We start from the raw sequence: 16,838 nt of genomic DNA, 5'->3' as shown, positions 1-16,838 counted from the left end.
ATACACTGGGCCATTGTTGGTCTATGTGGTAATATGTTGCTTTCATGCTGAATCTAGATGGATCTTGATGTATTGGTTTTACTATAGTATAATAAAATCAACATTTTTTCATTCCTGGAAAAAATTAAAATCATCGATAATAGTCTTTATTATTTTTAAACATTGATGAGGAGCAATTCCAAATTGAAAGTAGGCAATGTTAGAAAATAAACCACAATTGTACAGTTGCTTATTTTTCCATACATGAAAATAATGGCAATAACCAAACCCTAGTTACCAGAAACGGGATGATGCCCGTCGTTTCTTGGAGAAACCCTCGGAGAAACCCAACGACACTGGAAACGCCATCTTAAACGGTTGTTTCATTTTCAGTGGCCAGAAACAGTTTCCTGTGAAACGAAACAGTTTCTTCTCCAAAACGAAACCGTTTCTTCTCCGTTTCTGGATAGACTTCCAGTTGAATTTATTTTTTCGGGTAGACTCCAGTTAAATTTATTTTTTTCAAACCGTGGGTTAAGTCCAGTTTAATTCACAGTTGACTACTAGTTTTCTGTAAGTTACATATATAGAGGGTTAAGTCCAGTTTAATTCGCAATTCACTGTTAGTTTTCTGGAAGTTACACATACAGAGCGAGAGTACTGCAGGGTATTGTGAGAGAGCAACGAAAAGCACTAGTTGTATTTGTGAGAGAACACAGGGTATTGTGAGAGAGTAGCCAAAGAAAAGCATCAGTTGTATTTGTGAGAGAATACATGCAGGCTCCAATAGTTGTGTTATGCCATTAAATTCTATCTCTAGACTCTAGTTGAGTAGCATTGTTATTGTGTCTCAGAAATTTTTATTTATTAAGACAATAGTTATATTTTTTTTTAACTGGGTAGCGATCCATGCAAACCAATGGCTTTTTTTAGTTGTGCAATTGCTCATGGTTTTTCAAGGCTTTAAGCAGAAGAGGAGAGAAAACCCATCACTCGTCAAATGCAAGCAAGGCACAGATCAGAGCCAAGCAGCTTGACGCCCCCATCGAGTTATCTTCAGCAGCATCGTCAATTTTATTGTCAAAAGGTACTACATACAAACTTCAATCTCTGATTTTTCTTATGAATGTTGATTGACAAACGTTTTTCATACCAGCTTTCTTCATCCCACCTCTTTATGCAATAGAGGAAAGTTCTAGTTTGTAACCTACTTTGAATTATAGAATTTAAGGTTCATTTAATTCTCTTATCAAAAGGGTTCCATGCTTTGTTGTTCTTGCTTGTAGCCTGTAGGAATATATCTGCAAAAGGTCCAGATTAATTTAAGTCCACAATCGTTGATTATGTGTAACCTGAAGCATTATGTGTCTGTCATAGTTAATTTAGAATGTGTAGCCTAGTTACTCAGGATTATGCCAAGCACTAAGTAGACCCTCATGGATAAAATAGAACAATAGGTTCAAAAGGATGTTAAAAAAAACAAAAACGCAGGTATCAATGAACTTGCAAAATTGAACTGGTATGGAATTTAAGCTTGAACTGTCTCTATCTTAATTACATATATTTTCTATCGAATTTAAGCGTTGGGAATCTAGTGACATTAAAAATAATTGTATTTTGTTTGAGGATAATTCAACATGTTTCGACAAGAATAATTTCTCTTTCGAAATCCCCAAAACTGAATTTGAAGCCAAAATATGCCAAAACCAATTTTATTTTATTTTATTTTAGAATGTTAAGGCTTGAACATATATAGATAATTTTATGTATTTAAAAATTAAAGAAAATAAACAAAAATAATTATAAATTTTGGAAATTTTCTTTTTCATTTTCACTTTAAATTTTTACTTTTCTTTTATTTTAGAATGTTAAGTGCCGAACATATAGATAACTTAAAAAAATAGAAATAATTGTTAATTTGGAAGATGTCCTTTTTCATTTTCACTTTTACTTTTATTTTAACAAATTCTAAATTAACAAGTTTAAGACAATGATTTTTGTAAAAATAAGTTTAAAATAAAAAAATCTACTTTAAATTTAAATTTAAGTTTTTGGAAAGAAGAGAAAATGTGGATTTTTTTTTCTTGGTTGAATTGTAACTCTAAAATTGTTATATTATCTAGGGTTATTAGAAATGATTTAAAATTTAAAATAAACTATAAAGAAAATCATATATATATATATATATATATATATATATATATATATATATATATATATATCCAAGTATTTAAGATAATTGGAATTTTTTCATTCCAATTTTTATTGTATCGAATCCAATCCGAATTGAATTCAAACTTGGTAACTATGGTTTTAACCAATGTTTGTTATTTGAACCGTAGATACCCAATCTAAATGACTCACAAGACCTCCCTAAAAAATAGTTAATTTATTGTTTAAGAATAGATAAATTCACAAGTTTAATAATATATATTTAACATGCGAGAGAAACACTCTTGAAAATAAGAAATAGCATACCCACATATATAATTTGCTACAATTGATAACTCATTTTCAGCTTTGGTGAATTTCATAAATCCTTTTCCTTTAAAAGGCTTAGCTTCAGTGTGGCCCAAAAAACATGATATTAAATTCTAATAAAAAAACATGATATTAAATTCTAACACAAAAATCATGATATTAACTAATAAATTAAATTAAAATATAAATATTTCAAAAGCCCAAAAAACATGATATTAAATTCTAATAAAAAGCAAGATATTAAATTCTAACACAAAACAACATGATATTAAATTAAATAATAAATTAAATTAAAATATAAATATTTCAGAAATTATTTATATATCTGTTTTAAAACTACTTTTCAATTTAACAAGAACTTTTATTTTATTATGTTTAATTGTTATTAGTAATAAACTAAACTTATCATATATAAAGTTTTAAGTTTTATGGTAAAGGATTACTATCTAGTTCTAAATGATATAAATAACAATTATATATTATGCATTCATCAAAGTCCTTATCATAGACTCTGATGACGTTTTAGATACATACACGAATTATTTGTAACTGGCTTGTATTATTATACTGTGAAGTTGTATGAAAATCTTGAAAAGTTACGTACTTTGTGCAAAGTCTTGAGATCTTCTAGAACATAATAGATGAAAATGATATGCATTATTTTAGGAATTTAAGTGAAACATATTTACTATGCTAAAATTCCATTTAGTATTTAGGCAATTATTTACTTTAATTGAATGAAACTAAAGAAGGCAGTGGCTCCATAGATTGGCTATGTATATGAATGTTTTTTTTCATTTTTATCTAGCAAAGCACAGGGCTGAAATATAACTCCATGCATAATAGGTACCTACGTTCTCATTGTGGCTTGGGAGGTGCACACAATACACCTAAATTTTTGGATCAGGGACTATCTTCTTACAATTTCACTTGAAGCAGTGCATCACCATGGCCCATCCCATACATAAAAGCACCAATAATCATAGAGATAATCCAAAATTGTAGTCATCAAGACTAAAAAGTCCAATACAGTGCAACACGGCTGAAGAACGACATTGGCATATGCAGAGTAGTGTGCTATCAGTGATTTGGTCCTATGACCTTGCGATGAGAACAAACTAACAAATCCAACTGGAGAGACAAAGTTTATTCTTCAAATTCATGGTGGTTGTATAGAACTTAATGTCTTATTACACACATCATCTTTCCAAAATCATAGGTGTTTGCTTTCGAAGGTTACTGAGCTGCTAAATCAAAAAATTGTAGATTTCGTTGCTGTTCATCATCGATGCAGGGTAATTTTCTCAATTCCTTAAAAGCATGCATTATTTCTTCATCAAATCCTTGTGCAAACTGAAATTTAGATAGAAATATAACAAGAGAAGAATCATTAATAAATCTAGTATAAAAGTATTTGAAATCATAAAGTCCTTGTCTAGGTTGTACTTGTACGCCTTTACAAATATGCTAGCCTTTTCTTGAAGTGCTTTAGCTACTCCTCTTCGTTGTTCATGAATGAGGAGTAAGGTCACCATCCTTGGTCTTTCGTACCTTAGCAGCTCAGGCAACAACCCTCTCTCTATCACAATCTCTTTGATTTCCGCAAGTCATGGTGAAAAACTGAGCTTGAAATACAACTTTTGAATGCCTTGTCCCTAGCCCAGAAGGGCTTCAACAATATTCTTGTATAAAATAGTATGGTAGCTACTCCGCACTTGTCAAATGGAGATAATTTTATTTTAACCAATAATATATATATATATATATATATATATATATATATATATATGTCAAATAAGAAAAAAAATAGAAATCTTAATAGAAATCTTAGGGGAATTGATATTAATCTACCCATTGCTTTTAGAATTCAATACTTGGCTTTTGAAAACAAGATACATAGAAATGAAATACTACATATTTGGTATTATATGCACATTGTAGATGATTTTTCCATTGCTCAAGCATCATAAAAAATTGTCAGCAACCATTCATCATATAGTACATCAAATTATACATGTGAATAAATTTATCTCTTCAAATGTTTAATTAATTATATTTTTCTAATTAGGTGTCAATTTTTTATTTTTACTTTTTGTAACTAATTTTCAACTATAAATTGTGCAGATTAAAATTGGTTGCGAAGGAGAATCATCTATTTTTTATTCCACTCATTTCTCATTGCAATGGAAGAAAGTTCATCAATGTCACAAAGTAGACCACCCATTTTCCAACAGAAATCTTCCATAGAGGCATCCAAAAAAATCCAAAGCAAAGAATATCAAGAAGCAAAAAAAGCCTTTGAAGCAAGGTTATGGGCAGCTGTGAAATGCACTCAATCTTATAGCGGAGGATCAAGTGGATGATCTGGTTCAAAGGTTTGGTTGAGCCCTTATTGTAAAGAACAAAAATCAGGGAATATAGTAAGAGTTTGATGGCTTTTACTTGGAATGGGGAAAAAGAACAATCAGCGTTTATGTGACAGTGTACCTAAAACAAAGAGAGCTTATCTAATTAAGAAATTTAATGAACTTTAAAAGCTTAGACATATTGTTGAAGGTTTAGTTCAAACTAACAACAATCCTAGTGGATTGACAATTGGTGGTCCACACTCTTATTCTCGACATCAAGTTTTTGTTCCCACCTTCAAAACTTATGGGATGTAAAAGGGAGGGGAAATCTCGATGCATCCATTGGACGATTTTTTTTCGTAAATGGCATATCTTTCAATGTTTGTAGGTCTCCTTATTGGAAGGAAATGGTAAGGAATCTAGTTAACAATGCTCTTAAAGGTTACAAGCCTCCTAGTTATAAAAAGATGAAGAAAACAGTGTTATCCGAAGAGAGGGCTCAGGTTGAAGCTACATTTCAAGACATTAAAGATAGCTAGAAAGAATCTGGGGTCTCCATTGTCTCAGATGGTTGGACAGATGTTAACCATCGTCCCCTTATATATATTTTGGTTTCTAGCCCAAAATGAGTTATGTTCTTAAAATCCTATGATACTACAGGAAAGACAAAAGATGGTCCATATCTAACAGGTCTCCTCAAAGAGGCAATAAAGGAGGTTGGAAGAAAAAACGTGATCCAAATTGTTACAAATAGTGCCTCAAACAATGTCCTTGCTGATGGGTTGATTGAGGATGGATATCCAACAATTTTTTGGACTCCTTACTCTGTGCACTACTTGAATTTGCTCCTGAAAGATATTAATAACATTGCATGGGTTGATAAAACTAACATTGCATGGATTGATAAAACTATAACTGAAGCAAAGATGCTACAACACTTTATTATTAATCATGCAGCGTCCATAGTAATTTATAGGAAATATGCAAAACTTCAGTTTCTTCGATGTGCCGAGACTAGATTTGCATTTTCATTTATTATGCTTCAACGCCTTATTAAAATGCATTAATCTTTGAGAGAGATGGTGGTATCAATGGATTGGCAAAGGTGGAAGAGTTCTCATACTGGGGATGGCCTAAAAGTTGAGGACAAAGGTGGAAGAGTTCTCATACTAGGGATGGCCCAAAAGTTGAGGACATTATTATTGGTCTTTCTTCAAAGAATTTTAGAGAAGAGTGGAGGATATTGTCACCCTTATAACATCTATTATTTCCACCCTTTGCATATTTGATAGTGATCAACCATGCTTAGGGGATGTGTTTGAGAGCATGGATCAAATGAGAGAGAAGATTCATAACATAATGGAAGATAAAAATTCTAAGATCGACAAAGACACCAAAAATGAAACGTAGGAACTTAGTTTGACAAGGTGGAAAATGTTTCATAGCCCTCTTCATTCAATTGCATTCTTACTCAATCCTAAACGGTTTCATAAGAAACCGTCGTTAGATGTAGAGGTGATGCAAAACTGGAATAATTTTATAAATAGGTGTTACAATCATCAAGATCGCACTGCTTTACGGTTTGAGTTAGGAAAGTATTTGAGATCAAAAGACCACTTTGCAAATGAAAATTGTGCATACAACAAACAACAACTTAGACCCATCGACTTCTGAATACAATATGGTACATGGACCCCCTTTCTTCATCAGTTGGCTATCTGTTTCCTTTCACAGGTATTCTCAATAAAAAATACTTTTAAAGGATTGATTTATGGTTTAAACAATTAATTATAAAGCTCATTTTGGATTATTTATTTTTTAAGATTTCAATTGACTATGACTAACATAATTTTAATTTTATTTTACAGTTGACTAGTTCTTCTGCATGTGAAAGAAATTGTTGTGAATATGCTTTCATCCATTCAACAAAGAGGAATCGCCTGGCACAAAAGTAACACAAGATTTGGTGTTTGTACACTCAAATCTACGTTTGTTATCTCGACAACAACTAGTATACAAAACTAGACCTATGAGAATGTGGGATTATAGTGGTTCACAAGATGATGAAAATGATGAGCTTCTACTTGAGGTGCTATAAGACAATGCTGAAGACATGCTTGATGATACCATGAAGTCTATTGACTAAAATAATTCTTTGGGAAGTGGTTCAAGCTCAACAACTATTCAAGAAAATGAGCTTGAAAATCTAGATTATTAGGTTTACTTGCATTTTGATATGAATTGTTGAAAGTGACTTTAAAGATACATATATATTCAAAAGTATAAATTTAATTATTTATATTTCAAATCTCAAAAGTATAAATTTAATTATTTATATTTCAAATCTCTTAATGTTTACTCTTTTCTTTTCTTGGAATTAATGATGGGTAAATTTTTGGATCTACAAAATTATCACTTCTTTCTTAAAACTAAATCCGTGTTTACCAATGTTTCTTTACAATTTCATAAGCAAAAACATTGCAGATTTATGATTAATCACCTTTAATATTGTGTTTTTCTCTTTCCTCATTTCTATTCGAAACCTCCAAACTTGGTTTCTAAACTTGGTTTCTTGTACCGTTCTCATTTCCCGTTCGGTTCCTATTTCCCATTTCTGGGAACATAGAAATGGGAACATTGAAATGGTAAAACCCCACTCACTTAAAAATAAATATAATACACATTTCCAATTTCGAACACACTTACTATTATTTCGAAACAGTGTTTACTATTTCTCAACAGTGATGAGGAGCAATTTCAAATTGAAAAAAGTAAGAAATGTTAAAAAATAAACCACAATTGTACGGTTGCTTATTTTCCGTACATGAAAATAATGTCAATAACCAAACATGAAATGGTAAAACCCCACCCACTTAAAAATAAGAATAATACACATTTCCAATTTAGAACACGCTTACTATTATTTCAAACACTTAATATTTTTGTTAGAAGTTTTTCCGTTCTTAAGAAACTCTTACAAAAAATACGCCTCCAATTCTTTTGGATTTCTTTACGGCCTTGCCTCTATGGAAAATTAATCACCATTTCAAAAGATATTCAGTGTGCATGACACCATTAAATACTTCGGTCAATATAACTGCAATTTAAGAAATGTATAGCTCCATTGTCTGCTTCATTCCATAGGCAATGAGTCATACACATTTTCTATTTTTTACACATTATTTTGTTATGTTTTTTCCCATGGGTAATTTTTTTTTAATAAAAATGCACCTTCAGTTGATTGATTTTCTTTATTGCCTGGTCTCTATTTTAGAAAAATATTCAGGGGGTATGATACCATTAAACCCCTCGGTCAATACGACTCCATTTTCTGAAATGTACAGCTTCATTCCATCTGCATTGATTTAAAAATAACATTAAAATAGATTTAAAAGGACGAAAAAAAGATAAAGAGATATGATATAGAAAAAAAACAAAAACAAAAACCATTACCATTTAAGGTCTTTTGAACATCCAAATGTATCAAGATTTGAGCGTCATCTTGTACTCCTGGAAAACAAACATCTTTTAAATATCCCTTCAAGTGTAATTATTAATTTATGATTTAACTTAATCTCCGGAATATCCAAATCCACATCATGATTTTATGGAATTTCATCATAGAATTGATTAATTCCGCACTAAACTTTACTATTGTATTCCACTGAAATTGCATTCTAAATCTGCAACAAATTCATATCAACGTTTTTATTTTTCCTTTACAAAATCGTTTATATACACCTTCTTGGAATTGAGAGAATCAAAATTTCCATAGTAAAGTGGAATAGTAGCTAATAATGAATAAAATTGTATGATATAAAAATCAAATGCAAGATGCACAATTCTACCTAATCTAAAATAATCTAAAAACCACATTAATCTAACCATCAAGGATCAAGTATAGTCATACGAAACTATACTAGCATATCATCAAAATAAACCCTCCCCTTGCTTGATCACGAGATAAAATAATGATATATCAAAGGACAAGTTGATCACAAGTTGGTATAGATACATAATGAAGAAAGAAAGGATTTGTTACCCACCAAAATGGTTGACCCCATAAGAAAAAACATTTTTCATAAGAAAAAACATTTCTCATACATTTGAGAGCCAACCAGAAATTGCATTCTAAATCTGCAACAAATTCATATCAACGTTTTTATTTTTCCTTTACAAAATCGTTTATATACACCTTCTTGGAATTGGGAGAATCAAAATTTCCAGAATAAAGTGGAATAGTAGCTAATTATGCAATAAAATTGTATGATATAAAAATCAAATGCAAGATGCACAATTCTACCTAATCTAAAATAATCTAAAAGACACATTAATCTAACCATCAAGGATCAAGTATAGTCATCGAAACTATAAAATTGTATGATATAAAAATCAAATGCAAGATGCACAATTCTACCTAATCTAAAATAATCTAAAAGACACATTAATCTAACCATCAAGGATCAAGTATAGTCATCGAAACTATACTAGCATATCATCAAAATAAACCCTCCCCTGCTTGATCACGAGATAAAATAATGATATATCAAAGGACAAGGTGATCACAAGTTGGTATAGATACATAATGAAGAAAGAAAGGAAAGGATTTGTTACCCACCAAAATGGTTGACCCCGTAAGAAAAAAAATTTCTCATACATTTGAGAGCCAGAGCCAACCAGCAACCCATGATATTCACTTATTCACTTCTCAATGTTGATATACCATGTGCTTCTGCTATCTGCATCAACCACATACTTCTCACCAATGTAATTTCCTCTTGGATAAAGGTGGTTACTTCTCACCAATGTGATGTAATTTCCTCTTGGATAAAGGTGGTTACTTCTCACCAATGTGATTTCCTCTTGGATAAAGGTGGGTTACTATTCAAAAGGTACTTTAATCATTATGCAATCAAGTTCTTATATTTGTTTGTTTTGCACATTTAGTGTTGTTTGTTTTGCACATTTAGTGTGGATAAAGAGGTAATTTGGAAAATTGACCAATTTTGATTGTAAATTTGTTCTTTTTGATTGTAAATTTGTTCTTTCACCTTACCAAGGGGATTTGTTTGTTTTGCACATTACCCATGATATTCACTTATTCACTTCTCAATGTTGATATACCATGTGTTGATATACCATGTGCTTCTGCTACTGGGATCAAACACATACCTCTCACCAATGTGATTTCTTCTTGGATAAAGGTGGGTTACTATTCAAAAGGTACTTTAATCATTTTGCAATCAAGTTCTTATACTTTTGTTTTGCACATTTAGTATGGATAAAGAGGTGATTTGGAAAATTGACCAATTTGAGGCCTTAGGGTTATGGGAGGGGGACTACTTGGAAGACTCAGATTGAAATAAGCTGTTCATTTTCCCCTACACCATACTTTTTCACTTTTCATGTCACATTACAAACCCATTTATATACCACTTCCATTCTTTGAATCTAACATGTCATTGATAATCATGGAAAGTGGCATGTTAGGAGATGAACATGTAGGGAGAACTGGTCAAATCAATATGTTCTCCATGGAGGATCAGATATACACCATTGAGAGAAATCAAGAGATTGGCCACATGCCTAATAATCTTGGGGTTTACAATATGATTGCAAATTTAGACGAGGTCACTAAGATTTTTGGGGAAAAATCTACATCTAGACAGAGTCTTGCTATGGCCAAACATAAAGGGATAACTTGTCAGAGAAGGGATATCCAAGACCGAAATAATCACAGAGTTTTTCCTCCTCCTACTTCAGAATCCTATTTCAGAATTGAATTTTGACTTAGGCAATTGGGTGAATAATGCAAAGGTTTCTATTCTAGTGAAAAAACTTTTAAAGATACCATCTCACATGGCCAAGTTACTAAGTCCCATTGAAGTTACTCAAAGGGAAGAAAAGCTTAGTGACGAATTGGAAGATGAGGAAATTGTATTGAAAAGTATGAACTGTTATGTGGGGAATGAAAATCATCTACCATTTTATGTTTCTTTGATAGTGAATGATCGTCTTTTACACAATTGCATGCTTGATTCAGGGGCTTCATCAAATGTCATGACCAAGAAAGTCATGGAGCAACTGAATTTAAAGGTTTTTAAGCCCTATCATAACATATGTTCAATGGATTCTAAAAGAATTGAAGTGTGTAAGATAATTAAAGATTTACAGGTTTTCCTAGCTGCATACACAGATAGAATAATGACTATGGATATTGTTGTGATAGATGTTCCAGATTCATGGGAAATGCTCCTATCAAGAAAATGGGCATCAAATCTAGGTGGCAACCTTCAAATGGACTTATCATATGCCACCATCCCCATGCCTGATAATACCTTTGTCAGACTTTATCGCGAGTTAGAAAAAAGATATCATGTTGAGGATCCAAGGAAACCCAACAATGAAATTATCTATAGATCATGCCAGACAAGAAGTGATGCAGTGCTGACAAATTTCCTTCGCCCCTTAACAGAACATATTCAAAACGAAGAGATTAGGCATAGCTCAAAAAAATTGGGTACTTCAGATTTTCCATCAGAGCAGTTTCAAGACAAAGTAGTAGGATTGGAAATAAATGCATCATCATCACCAGAGCAGTTTCAAGACAAAGTAGTAGGATTGGAAATAAATGCATCATCATCACCATTGCAACTAACCAAAAAGAAAATAAAAAAACGAAAAAAAAAAAAAATGAACCATCAGTTATGAGCAGCATCAATAGTTGGAAAAACAAAAGGAAGAGGTTTGGTTTATCTGATGGCCACAAACATGTTAATATCGGGGCAAGTCATAGTCCCAAGATAGTCAGAATTGGGCAAGGCACATCAAAGAAAGAACCTATGGACTTGCCTGTGAGTAGGCAGGTTCTCAAGATGGATTTTATTGAAGACATCTGATGCCATAGGGCATCTTTGTGTATCATATTTCTAACCTTATCTCGTGTCATTTTTGTTTAAGTAGTTTTATTTCATGAATAAATTGTCATTTATGCTCTCAGAATAAATTTTTATTTCTTCGTTTCTATACTTTATTTCATTTGATAATATTTTGAATGGACACTACTGATATATGTCTTTTGTCAATGGATGCAGATTCCAAGTTCTTGCACACTATCACTTCATATTTAGCATGCATCCCCAAATGGAGCCAAATGTTGACCACTGGAGTGGCACCTGATGATTATATGAAGACTTCATGCCCAAACATGATCCAAAAGACACTTGTACCATTAGATATTGTCAGTCAACAGAGTTTTTTTAACTCTACTTCTATCTTCTCATCACCTTTCTTGTACCTAGATTCCACACCCTACGGTGAATTGTAATATATTATACTAGTAATGATGAGTTTTGAGTCTGTAACAGGCCTAGGATGTTGGGACTCTATCAACAAACGAGTACACCTTGGAGTGTTTTTTTAATCTGGTTAATTATCCCTTCTTTTTCAGAGGCGGATAATTTTCTAGGTTTTTTCGCTCATGTTTTACCCCAAAGCCGGGGTGACGGTTTGAAGATTGAGCCCCTAACACATCTTAGTGTCTAGAGTCGATGTATATTACCATACTAGATCACACAGAAAAATTCGTGGAATTTGTTTAGGTCTAGGTAGTCATTTTTTAATTTTTTAGATTTCCCACAGGTCAAAAAATGCAAATAAAATTGTAATAAGTGTAGTCTATAGAAGTTGTATGGGGTATGAGTAATCAAAATTACACCTCACCCTCAAATTTCTACCCTCAAATTTCTACTATGACACACTTTGAAGGGTTAATAATGTGTTTTGGACTCTCAAAACCTATTTTTCCTAAGTTTAGTGGGAACTTTGGCAATTAATTAAACCATAAAATAAATAAATGAAGAAAAATAAATATCCACACATACTAAATGTTGTGAAAATGAGGTGAAAAATTATGGGGGAGTTAAAGTGAAGTCCCAAGGTGATGTGGACTCCTAAAATCAAGGAAAGAACGTGCTCAAATAAAATCGAATTTCTGGCATTAAATGAAAAAACTGTTTGGAAATTCGAATTTGTGAAGTTAATGCATATTTGGGAGGGATTTTGGAGAATATTTGGTAGAGATTTTTGTGGAAAATTGTCCCCACATGGGTTACCACCCATATACACTTGTCATTCCACCATAAAATTCAAATTTTGCACATAAGGGAAGAAGAAAATGATGTCCACTTACCAAAATTCGATTTTTACACTTGGCATTGGAGCTCCATTCAACAAATTTGAATTTCTCTTTGGGATTGTCACCCAATGCCATTTGTCATTGGCATTATTCATTGGAATTTGCTCTAAACTCTCTATATAATAGAGCCATGGACTCTCACATTGTGTAATATTGTTACTAGCTATTGTGCTTGCGGAAGCGCTGCTGCCTTGTACACTTTCAGAAATATCAATAAAGACTTTGGGGTTTCATTCATGAGGTGTTCCCCCTTTTCGAGTGTGATGAATTGTTGAGCATTGATATAATTTTTTTAACTCATGCTTTGATCTAATTTGCTTCCATATGCTCTTGTAGATTTGTTAATGTAAAGCTATCTTGCATTGACATTTGGTTTAGAAGTATGCTCTAGGTATAGAATGCTCTAGATGGTTTTAAATAAATCTCTAGAGTTTCTTATAATTGTTTATTACTAAATCTATATAGAATTAATTTTTGATTGAAGTTTTGTAGAGGGAACATCTTGATGGAATTATAGAATCAAGCGTGAGAAGGAGTCTTTGGAAAGACCAACCCACTCTTGATACATTCTTAAAGGAGTTCTCATTTGTTCTTTGAACCTTTATAGTCTTATCTTACAAAGTGGTTTTGCAGGGATTTCGGCACATAGCTTGTACACAAACCGAGAACTTCTAAATTTAAATCTCTTTTAAAAAAAACATTGTACTTCATTTCTTTCATTTGTTATCTAAGAGCTTGAAGATGGCTAAGTAAAAACGAGAGTTTACTCTCACTCTTTAGCTTAGCCTTTTGTAAATTATAATTGTACATATATATTTTATCTTGTTGATTTTTCCATTAATACTTAACTTATTTTGCAGCCATTGTTTGGATTGTTTGCTAACTCTTGTGTGGCAGATTTTGAAGAGCAACTTCCTGCAACATCTAACAAGTGTTTGCAGGACCTTTGGCAAGTTGGCAAGTGTTGGGGGTTCAATTTCCAAGGATGTCATGAGCCCTTTTGAGGCTTATTTTGGCCAAGTCGAATTCACTAGAGGGCTGCCAATTTTCCTCTTTACACTTTGGGCATTTGGAGGAAACTCGCACCTTGTTTCCCTTGCATAAGTTTTGTGCAGAGATATTGTCACTACTTTCTCAAGAAAGGAGGTCTAGTGTCCAAATTTCAAGAGATTATTGTGAAGACTCTCCTTGAAGTATAGTTGAGAACTTTGAAGGGCCCTCTTCTCATTGTAATATTAATAAAATATCTAACTTGCTTGTGGGAGCTTGGGATTTCTCCCACAGTATCCTATCTCCCTATTTAGAGGGAGACTTCTCTTGGGTGGATTGACATTTGCATGGTTTAAGATTTCATACTTCATTCACTTACATGCATGCTTTAATTGGGAATTAACACAACCTCACTATCACATTTCATTAAGTTAAAGTTTGTTACAATTTCACATGAGCTTTGCATTTTCTTTCTCATTGTTGTTTGGAGCTACAAGCTTACACTTAAATTTGGGCAATTCATCCTTTACATGTAAGCATTTTATATTCTTAACAAACTTTGATTCGTTTCCATTTACCTTAGTAAATTGTTTCATGAGCACTTGAATACATGCTTCAATTTTATGCTACATTGTTATCTTGAATATTAGAGCAATTTATTGGCATTGTCTATTTGAAACAAATTTTACTTTCAAGCAAATTACTTGTATCATTTTACTTCATTGATGAAACACATGCAACACTTGTAAGCTAATTTTATTCCTCCAATTGAAGTTATAATTGCAACTTATGTTGAACACTATTTCATTTTCAAGCATTGCAAATCAATCTTTTGGAAGCATTTGCATGTATCATTATTTTAATTTAGGGAATTAACACAATTTGCATATTTCATTTTCAAGCATTGCAAATCAATCTTTTGGAAGCATTTGCATGTATCATTATTTTAATTTAGGGAATTAACACAATTTGCATTTCATCTAGGCATTTTAGTGTAGGAATGCCCCAAAGCCTCATTAAAATTTTACCTCCAACATAAGTTGGTTGAAATAGACATCTTAAGGATCCTCTACTCCTCTATTGACTTCTCACTGTGAGATCCATATTATTAGGCGAGGGTGAGGTCTGAGGATTGAAGAGTTAAATTGTAATCTTGTTGTAGCGCTAATTAATAAAATTAACCTAGAGCACTTTCCATTACATTTACTTTTCTTGTTTCTTGATGGTTTGAGTTTTCATATGCAAAGTCTATTGCAAAAACAAGTATTGTAATCATTTCAAACAAGTGTTTTTTTTTTCATGTTTCAAGTCTAATTGCATATTGATGTCTTGGTTTAGCACTTCCTTTCTTTTACATTTCCAAGTTAATTACTAATTTCTGGGTTTTGGCAAAATATGTTTCACATGTTTTGATTTATAAAGTTGATTATCTCAAAAGCATTTTGTATCTTACATATCTTGTACTAATAATTCTTATTTACATTTCAGGGTTACTTTGTTTTCTCTTTTGAGAGCATTGCATTTTACTTTGAGCAAATATATCTTTAAATTGTTGAGCAAATTCCTTGTAAGGCACTGGTTTTATGGTTTTTAATCATATTAATGATTGACATTGTTATTTCAAGTTGTTAACTTTATATTTGCTTATAAATCTTTAAAAGTAATCCATTTTCACTATAACACTCTCCTAGAAACTCACACCTTTTAACTTAACTTTTCATTAGGGACCACCCCCCTAGCTAACCTAGGAGATAGCTCAAACGGAGAGAGTTGGGATTAGTGTGGCAACCCCTTCTCTGAGTTCCCTGCCACCAACCACACCTTGTGGGGTTGAAGGCTTTTCTCACTGACTTGTAGGTAGGTGCAATGTTTTAAAACTCCGACTCGGTATCGACTCGGTTGGCTCGATTTCAATGACTCGGTCATTGTAAAAAATACATTAAATATTTATTTTTTATAAAAACACATAATTTTAAAGATTTTCATTCATGTTTCCAAACACACAGCATTAGAATATAGATAGAAGACAACATATGGTCAAAGTAGGCTCACGAATATATCCATTATATCAAAATGGCAACCAGTGCATTGTCCAATACATACACGATGATGATATAGAGATCAAAACAAAAACACATAACCAAAGAGGCTATAAATGGCCTCTACAACAAAATTCGGTGACCAGTGCTATTGGCTACTACTAGAGTTGCCAACATCATCTGGCTCAGTGTTACTTGGGAGCGGGAGCAAAAGTGGGGATCAAGAGCGAAAATGGGAGCGAAAGCAACATTTTCAGAAGCTTCTGGTTTGGGAGTGAATCCCAAAGGAGTTCGACAACCAATGTCACTAACATCAAGGTACATAGAGGGATTGGTGGTCTTGATTAAATACGAGTTCCATTCCCTAATACATGACAAAATTCAATGGAAACATTGCAAGCTCCAATCCTGAAATCCTGAAAAACTGATAAGTCTACTAAATTTTGAATGAAATCTAAAATTCTATTTTCTCCATATGAAATCCAATGAGGCTGGAACCACTCGCAAACATCCTGAGTCATTTCATGGTAATGTTAAAAATTTAAGTAAAAGGATGAAAATGAAGATTAAAGAGAATGTCACTTTTACTTTAAGAATTTAACATTACCATGAAATTTGAATAGCATATCAATAGTAGGAGAGGGGAATGGACCCCAAATAGCATTCAACTAATTTAGAAAACACCTTGGAGTCCCCAACACTTAGCTAACAGTTAATTTTTTTTTAAATATGAAAAATCACATTTTTTTTGGGGTTACAGGCCGCATTCATTGACTCGGCCGAGTTATTGCAGAACCGGCCGGG

General features: G+C 32.4%; 1 protein-coding gene across 1 annotated transcript in view; it reads right to left on the bottom strand.

Annotated features, from left to right (window-relative positions):
- Positions 1 to 7,940: 7,940 nt before the first annotated feature.
- The window catches only part of LOC149241668 (uncharacterized), a 411,686-nt gene continuing 402,788 nt past the window's right edge, over positions 7,941 to 16,838 (bottom strand). The window contains exons 6-7 of the mRNA XM_089367568.1: positions 8,262 to 8,318; positions 7,941 to 8,163 (exon numbers count right to left, since the gene is read on the bottom strand). Of these exons, the coding sequence (XP_089223694.1) occupies positions 8,060 to 8,163; positions 8,262 to 8,318 (161 nt within the window). The 3' untranslated portion in view covers positions 7,941 to 8,059. The remainder of the gene's footprint in view (positions 8,164 to 8,261; positions 8,319 to 16,838) is intronic.

The sequence above is a fragment of the Pinus tabuliformis genome, chromosome 8 (assembly GCF_031772625.1).
Source record: "Pinus tabuliformis cultivar Carrire ecotype Pingquan chromosome 8, CPIR1, whole genome shotgun sequence".
NCBI classification, from domain to species: domain Eukaryota; kingdom Viridiplantae; phylum Streptophyta; class Pinopsida; order Pinales; family Pinaceae; genus Pinus; species Pinus tabuliformis.
The sequence above is the reverse complement of the archived record's forward strand: the minus strand, read 5'-3'. Positions and strand labels throughout refer to the sequence as shown.